This window comes from Metopolophium dirhodum, chromosome 3 (assembly GCF_019925205.1).
Source record: "Metopolophium dirhodum isolate CAU chromosome 3, ASM1992520v1, whole genome shotgun sequence".
Classification (NCBI taxonomy): domain Eukaryota; kingdom Metazoa; phylum Arthropoda; class Insecta; order Hemiptera; family Aphididae; genus Metopolophium; species Metopolophium dirhodum.
This window is the reverse complement of record NC_083562.1, coordinates 27492558-27501859: the sequence shown is the minus strand read 5'-3', so window position 1 is coordinate 27501859 and position 9302 is coordinate 27492558. Positions and strand designations below refer to the sequence as shown.

The window sequence follows — 9302 nt, the reverse complement described above, 5'->3', positions numbered from 1 at the left end:
AAAATATATAGATATTATGTACATAGAAAATATGATATTTCATGTCTGAAATGTTGCTAAGTGCAGTATAAAGTTTCATAAAAGGTTTTAAATGATGTCCACTATTTCAAGACCAATGATTTATACGATAAAATATAATAAATAATCATTTTCAATAAAACGAACTAATGAATGTATGTCAGTCATATGTGTATACATTAAAACGTATCATAATGATTTATGTGAAATTTTCCGGAAAAAAAAATAAATCGTTTGTTCACATCAATGTTGACCATTTTAAAACAATAGTTTTAAACAAATAAAGCCCGGCAATATATAAGCTTCAAAATTTGTTCCATTTAGAACACTAAACAAATTACCATGGACACATTCAGGACGTTGTGGCTCTTAATGGGACTGCTTGCAGTCTAGTAAGTATACAATATTATTAGTCATCATAAAATTATACTATATTGTGCATCTGTTTGATATTATTAAAAAAGTAAAAGTATGGTTTTAAAATAATTGCGCATAACAGTGATGCATCATATCATTGTGCTATTATTTTTATTACAGTGATACTTTTAATAATTTTGAAATTGGTTTTCGTTATTTTTTATTTTTCATAAAATAAAGATTTAAAAATTTACTAACATCGTCTCGATTTATAACAAAACTAATGACCGACTATTTTATATTATTATGTTAATGTGTAGTTATTTAATTTACATTTAATTTACTAGAAAATTAAGTAAATAAATACTTTTAAATTAATAAATACCTATATAATAATATAATGTACGCACACTGTGACATTATGATACATAAACACGATTTCCTTCTATTTACCTATTATGTATTTACGTTTAATAATGTGCAAAAGATGTTATTTTTATAAGTTTTATTAAATTTAATAAATAGTGTTAAAAATATATAGTCTAATATTTTCTAAGACAAATTAAAGGTCAGTTCTTTATAGTATTGAATATCGATTGAGGCGCAGACACATTGGGTGGTCTTAGTCAGTTTATATGAACTCGTATATTTTTTTAATAGAATACGTATAATATAGTAAATATTTCTTGAAGTTTTGTGGTAATTAGTAATTACTATGTAATTATATTATCAGATTACATACATAATTTTAAAAAAATAAACAAAATTCAAGTTATACATTAAATATTCTAAAGTTTATTTTAATATACACTTCTAAATTACATAAATTTGATAATTTTAAATGTTTATGAATCTATTATGTCAAAAGATTGACATACATATTACTGTACATAATATTATATACGATATACCTAAATAATATATTATAATTTATATAAACAAATATATTTATATACATATTAAATAGTTTATACATCATTTTAATTTTTAAATCATATTTCTCACATTCCTACATAACTTGATTTTATTATTTTCAACTCCCCGAACCCCATACAAATGGGGCATTGGCCAAATAATATATTGTGTTTTATATATGTACCTATAAATATCGAATTTAAAATACTTTTGCGTATTCTAATATAACTAATTTTCTAATAATTTCTAGCTTACATGATACATTTCAATAACATAACTTACATTGTACTATTAAAAACTAAAAAATATTCAAATTTTAATTTCCTTCATTTATTATATAACATATTTTATGTATTTGATTTGATTTAAGCTTGGAAAATGGAGTCGAGTCATTTATTAACTTACCATTCAATAAACAAGGGGATGAAGCAAATGGCGTTATGACACAGAGGGCATCGGAGAAAAATGTAGTTCACAGTGTTACAACCACTCGTTCCGTGGTAGTTGAAAAAAAATCAACAACTTTCAAGAAAAAATGTTGGTCAGATTTAATAGATGATAAAGCATTGAGTATAAACACATTGGAAATGTGTCAGAAGTATGGTTATAACGTAGAAGGCTTATACGTCGTACCAGAATTTTTGAGACTCCTTAATTCACTAAACCGAGAACAATGCAGTATGGCTTCTAGAATCTCTTATCCTAGAGATTACAGTCTGTCTATCAAGAACAATGATGAGTTTGATATTATCATAGTGGGTTGTGGAGCTTCTGGATCGGTGTTGGCTGCTAAACTTAGCGACGAGAAGAATTTGAACGTTTTGGTATTGGAGGCTGGAGGTACGCCACTCTTGCAATCTGAGATACCCGGACTCTGGGCCAATTCGATTGGTTCCGAAATGGATTGGAAATATACCGCACAAGAAGACGATACGTTTGGTCAGGGTTTAGAAAACAAATGTGTCAAGGTCATTCGTGGAAAATGCTTAGGAGGAACTACGGCTTTGAATACAATGTTGTATGATCGAGGTATAGAATCAGATTATACTAAATTTGAATTGGCGGGTTTAACCAAATGGAGTTGGGAAGACGTTTTGAAATACTATAAACGTTCAGAAGACTGTAAGTTTGAGAAAATCACCACACATGAAACAGTAAGTAGATCACATAGTGTTGGTGGAAAACTATGTGTAGATTCGTTCCGTAACACGAGGACTGTTGAAATCAGACAAGTCTATTCTAAGGCGTTAAATGCGTTCAATTATGATACATTAGACTTCTTATCGGTAAAGAATCACCAAGGTTTTGTTTCATCTGTAGCAATCGTCAAAAACGGGTTACGTGTGAACGCAGCAAAAGCCTTTTTGAAAAATGCTAACAGAAAATACAATCTAAAAATATCAGCCAGGTCTTTAGTCAAAAGAGTAATATTCGAAGGTAAAAAAGCTGTAGGGGTTGAGTTTGAAAATTCAGTTGGAGAACTAATTCAAGTCAAGAGTACGAAGGAAGTTATACTGTGTGCTGGTCCGATAGGATCTCCAAAACTACTCTTAGAGTCAGGTGTTGGGCCAAAAGCTCTACTCGATTCATTGGGCATTCCCGTGGTCGTAGAGAATGATAACGTGGGTTCGAATTTACAAGCTCATCCAAATTTCTTGGGTATAGTAGTTAAATTTGAAATGCAGCCGGTCAAGTCATATTCTATCAGTGAAATGGTCTTTGAATACTTAATGAAGCATACTGGACCATTGGCCACAATAGGGATGTGTAGTTTTACCGGTTTTATAGATATTGATGGTAATGGTGTTCCGGACATTCAAATATTCTTTTACTATTACTCTCAGGACGATACTGTATTTATGCCTTCACAATTGGACGCTATGAACTTAAACGACAACATCACGGAACAAGTAATCGACCTTAACGAAGATAGCGATGTTAAAATGATCGGTATTTCACTGCTCCGTCCAAAAAATACTGGTAAAGTGACTATTAATAAGACTTGTGGTGGTGACGAATATGAACCAGTTATAGAATTTGGTTCTTTGGACAGTGAGGATGTTGACACGCTAATGAAAGCTATCCAATGGGTAAAAAATCTTATACAATCAGAAGCGTTTAAACATTATGGACCACAAATCGTTCCTTTAAAATTTGACGGTGGCCCAGAGCCGGACGTGGACAGTGATGAATATTGGAAATACGCCATCAAACAATTGACGATAATGAATATCCAGATGACTGGTACATGTTCCATGGCGACAGAACCTTCGAAAGGCGTTGTGGACGAAGACCTTGACGTCTTTGATGCCGATGGCTTGATGGTTGTGGATTCTTCTGCACTTCCGATAATGTTCAGTGCTGAAAGTTGTGCTCCATCCATCATGGTCGCAGAGAAAGCTTCTGATATCATAAAGACGAAATTGGGATGCAATGACGATGAAGACAACGAAGAATCATCAGATGATAATTCTGAATAAAATTACCTACCAACCTATATAATATATACTTTTTAAGTCAGAACTTGATTCCTGATGAGTGTTGTAATAAATGTTAATAAAATATAATTAATTATGCAATGAAAATATTAAATATCGTATTATAACAAATATATTTCCTTTTCACGAGATTTTAAAAGTACTGTGCGATAATTACCATTATTTATTATCAATGAAACTAATGGTCTGTGTTGCCGATGTTTATTTTCGACCAATAAAAAAAAATTATCATTAATATGTTTACGATCATCAAATTTTTAAGTAGCATAGACATTTTTAAACATCTGTAGATTATGAAGAAACAAATCTTATGCAAACAAAATAAAATAGAGCACCTTTGCAACTAAGTCAGACTTAAATAATATGAAAAACAAATCGCATAAAATGAATGGTTGAATAGTAAGTTAATAGTTTAATGAAATATATTATACTTGTAAAATTATTGCAGAAAACTATAAACGAAAGGGTAAACCACTTACACCCATTTGTGGTAAATAGCTAATTAGAGTTGATCTAAAATTTTGCCTGCAGTTTTAATTATTTTAATTCCGAAAACTTTGATTCAGAACTATACCCAATGTCAAAAAAGATTTAGTATTTAAAAGTGGTGGTTATAGGTAAAAAAATGGAAACTCTGCATTAACTTGTTTAAGAATTAGTAAGTCACTTTAAATCCTCGGGAGGTCAGATATGTCTTCGAAGCTATAGGTTGTATTTGAAATCATAAAATTATTAATAAAACATTGACATTTAATCTAACTAACCACTAGATATTAAAAAAAACTAGGGAGATAAATTTGAAAAAAATATTACTGAAATATTATTAACTTTTAAAGAAGGACAAAAAAAAACCATTGTGTCAACGGTAGTTTCGAGTAATAAATAATAATTTAAGGGTTAATCTATGTTTATTGGAGATGACGTCAAGGAATTGCTGTACGCGATTATAATCCACCCGTGCGTTCATCTTTTATGTAGCATCAAACCAACCGTTTCAAAACGAGACTTCCCTCTGTTCATTAAGCTCTTCTGCTCGCACACGCAAATTTAATTATTACAGACTGACGACTGTGGAAGATTCTGGTTCGAGTAAAACTGTCCAATTTCTGGGGAAAAATATATAGAAGCTGTCAAGGATTCTACAGGGGGTTACGCATATAATAAGAATGGCTTCGCTTTTTCGTTTTCTTCTTATTTTTCTCCTTCTTATACTTACGCTATTCATTTACAACAATCTGAAATAATTATATTTTATTTCAATAAAACTAGTCAGATATTATACTCTCGGGCGAAATAACGAGCGAAATGCAATTTGTGTAATGGATTGCGAACACAATATAAGCTTTTCTATTCTTTTGAAGTATTTTTTTTTTATAATAATAAAGAAAAAAATGTATAACACACATAAAAAAAATAAACCATTAACTATTACGCCGTTGATAATGTTGAATAGATAATAGTTTGGGCAAAAAGAAAAACATTCATATATATAATATATATATTATATATATATATATAGGATAACCTACCTACTGTATAGTGTTTTAAAATGAATACAACCAATAATTTTTCACATGACAATGTAGGACATAATACCTATAGGCGTGTACTTAAATGATCGAAATGTATTTTCCGAAGAGATGAATTTATTTTTTGTAGCAATAACAACATATTTTTCTCTTTGCCAGTTTGTAAACTATTATTATAATACTAGTATATGATCATTGGACACACCAACAATTGAGAAATGTGATAAATAGTTAAGCCAATTGTTTCCTTTTGGTACCTATATTATAGTATATTACACGCTGTGAACCAATTTATTTTGGCAACAAGAAGTCGTGATTTTAGAAATTTTCAAATACAAAACGTTATAACTTTGTATGCACTTTTACCAATTTTTGATGAATATTGGAGCGAATTCTTTATTTTAAAAGTTCAATAATATATTTTAATTATAAACATTATTAGTTTAGTTTGATGTAATAATAATTGCCATGGAGAAAACAAAAACAATAATGGTATACATAGTAGTATAATAGTATGGCCGTATACTCGTTGATATAGTATAATTATATACAAATACGGCCATTACTGAGTAGTAAATTATATATAGTCATGTATATATTTAGATGGTCACTTGCTGGAGCACTATAAATTTAAGGGGTTAGAACTGCGTTCCTATACTTAGATTTATACGTTATATGTGTGTTATACTGGTGTAATCCTCGATTTTGGGCAAGTCAAAATTACTCGGATAAGATCGATCTTACCCTAATTCAGACATTACCCAAAGGAAATGTAATAAACGGTTAATCTGTACTACATTATCATCAGGGTAAATATAACATTATCTATAAGAGGTTTTGATTAAGTAGGATGGTGCTGCAGGATAAGGGATGGCAGCACTGGTGTATAATTATTATTGCATCTACTGTTTGTAATAATTATATAGTATGTTTATATGTCCTATGTAGCCATGTCGGTAAGTACAATTTACAAACCATACAGATTACAGATTGCAATCTATTTGCATTAGACGTAAATAAAATAATTATAAATTACAATACAAGTATGACATTATGTAGGTGTATCTATTCGAATGTACAAAATTATTTTCATTTTTCGGTGTAGAAAAAAGTGGGTTTAAAGCACGTGTGAAACATATTTATCAATATTTTAGATTCTGAGTGAAACGATGAATGTATTGATTTTACAATGATGTGTGTTTTTTTTTTTATTTTTTTTTTTTTTTATTTTTTTTTTATTTTTTTATTTTTGTGTCTGTGTACACGATAAGTAGTCGAAATAATGCTTCGATTTTCGACTTCAGTATCTTGTTCGATGGGAAAGTGAATATCGTTGGTGCATTGGGGAGGTCAAAATTTTAATTTCCCAGTAGTTTTCAAAAGCGATGTGAAAAACAAAAGAAAAATTAAGGAAAAACGGGAATTTTTACGCAAAATCGATTTTTAACAAAATCGATTTTGGTTATTGGTGTAACTCTAAAACAAATGACCGTAGATGCATGAAATTTTCACTGGTTGTTTATATTTGCATTTTCTATACACAATACAATTTTGAAAATAATTTGACTTTTTTTGAACTGTTTACGGACATTGTCAGTTTTCAGTTTTTTTAAATTTTTTTTCTATAAATATCAATAAAATTTTATTTGTTGGGTAAAAAAGCTTGAAAATTTAATAGAAGGCTCCTAGGTTATTGTTTCAAAGGCAGATGAAAAAAATTAAAAATCCTTAGTCACAGTTTTTTTTTATACACGTTTAAAGTTCAAATCTTGAAAAAATACGGAAAAATCACGAAAAATAGCAAATTATTTTGAGTTGAAATTCATAAAAATTTTTCTTTTTAAATCTAAGATTTGAAAATGTAATATAAGATTACTCATAAGTTTGTCTACCTTTATCAAAAAAAAAATGTCTAGAAGAAACTTAAATTAAATTTTTATGAGCGTCTGAAATTTATATTTTTCCAACATTTGATATTTACTCGATTTCTCATGTAACAATTTTCTTATTTTATTGTAATTAAAAAACAAATGACTGTAGATACTTGAAAATTTCACTGAATGTTCATATTAGCATTTTCTATACACCATAAAATGTTGAAAATATTTTGACTCTTTTTGAGCTGTTTACGGACATTGTCAGTTTTCAATTTTTTTAGTTTTTTTTTCTATAAATAACAATAAATTTTTATTTGTTGGGTAAAAAAGCGTGAAAATTTAATATAAGGCTCCTGATATATCGTTCTAATAGCAGTTGAAAAATATTAAAAATACATAGGCACAATTTTTTTTTATAAGCATTTAAAGTTCAAATTTTGACAACATTTATCAAATTTATAATTTATTAATTATTTTGTGGTTAAAAATGTATAAAATGTTTAACTTTTATGGCTAAGGATTTAAAATTTAAAACAAGGCTCCACGTAAATAGGTTATATATAAATTACTTTATTCACAATAATATCATCAAATATACTTGGTAATATCATAGGCTGACTGACCGTTTTCGCTCAGAATCGTTTTTCTTATACAATGATATTATATCATTGAATTCAAATTTAACACCATCCATTACAGTGACCCACTTGTAACCTACTGTACAGCAGAGCGACATCCACTTAACCACCTTTTTGGGATTATTGTTATAAGTTTATTATAATATTTATCTTAGGTATAATAAATTAAAATCATTTTTTTATATATACTACCTGTTAATACCTATAATATTGTCTCTAGCACAGTGATTTTGGGTAGGTACTTACTTAAACAAAATATATCTTAATTTATTTTGATTTATGACTATCCACTAGATAATCATTCAAACATAATATGATTTATATCAAATTACCCATGTATGGCCGAGTAAAGTAGGAATAATTTTGTACCTATCAAATAATTTTATATTTGACATAAGACGGATTATACTTTGTAAAAATTACATAATTTTCTGAATTCATTATCATTGATATAATATAACTTACTATTACACATTTTTCTATATTTTAACTATATCTCAAATTAAACATTTTACGAGTTAAAAAAATTAAAATGTACAGTAAACTGTAAACATAAAATTATGATACTATACTTTCATTGATTTAAATATTTTATTTATTTTGAATTTTGTTAAACAATAATAATAAACATAATATTAGTTTTATGTAACGAACAACATTTCTCGAAAACCGTCGTGCTTCTTAAAATACTTACATTGTTTGATTGATCAACTAACACTACTGCAAATAAAATAATATATAGTTAATAATATATTTTATTATGTTATGAAGTTGAAAAAATAATATGACACGTACCGCATCATTAATTAATAGAGATTACCATTTTTACTAGAAATTAATAATATAAATAAATAAATATATTTTATGTTTACCTATATGTAATAAGATAGTTATAATAAATCAATAATTCATTTAAACCACGACATTCTTATGCTATAAATTTTAATCACAAACATTCGAATATCTACATACAATGTGCATTCATATATGAATTGTAATTCCAATATATTTTTTAAATTCTAAACGGAGCTGTATATGTCTATTGGGTTTTCAGTAATTTTTTTTTGTATCATCAGTCCCTTTATTTCTATTTTCAGCGTTGAAGTTAGTTTCTGGTTGCAAACTGGATCTAGTTAGTACTGTACTTTTTTTTGAGGGGAGGGTACTTATCAAAACATTTTGCAATTTTCGGGCTAATTATGTATTCATAAAATAGCATTTCATATTCAAAATTCAACAAAATTGGAAATTTTTCAAAAAATAACGATTTTAGTTATTTTGTTTTAATTAAAAAATATATTATTTGTAGGAGTTTGAAACTCATCACCATCATGTAAAGTAAAGCCTCCTTTAATGGATACCTCTAAAAAGCAGATACCTAAAAATAACGGGCTTTTTTGGGAGAACAGCTACAACATTTCTAAAAAGTGAACCCCCTGAATAGTGGACAAAAATTCGGTAGCCAAGAGT

The 9302-nt window shown here is 28.2% G+C and overlaps 1 protein-coding gene across 1 annotated transcript; it reads left to right on the top strand.

The window, feature by feature from the left end:
- The first annotated feature begins 344 nt into the window (after positions 1–344).
- On the top strand, positions 345–4023 carry LOC132941658 (glucose dehydrogenase [FAD, quinone]-like). Its single transcript, XM_061009802.1, has 2 exons — positions 345–410; positions 1661–4023. The coding sequence occupies exons 1-2, from the start codon at positions 361–363 to the stop codon at positions 3768–3770; spliced, it is 2160 nt and encodes a 719-aa protein (XP_060865785.1). The 5' UTR covers positions 345–360; the 3' UTR covers positions 3771–4023.
- Positions 4024–9302: the final 5279 nt, after the last annotated feature.

Bases quoted from the DNA above. Each gene is read 5' to 3' on its own strand.
- LOC132941658 (XM_061009802.1), top strand. From the start codon at position 361: ATGGACACATTCAGGACGTTGTGGCTCTTAATGGGACTGCTTGCAGTC. The intron at 411-1,660 runs GTAAGTATACAA...ATTTGATTTAAG, and splicing joins ATGGGACTGCTTGCAGTCTA to CTTGGAAAATGGAGTCGAGT.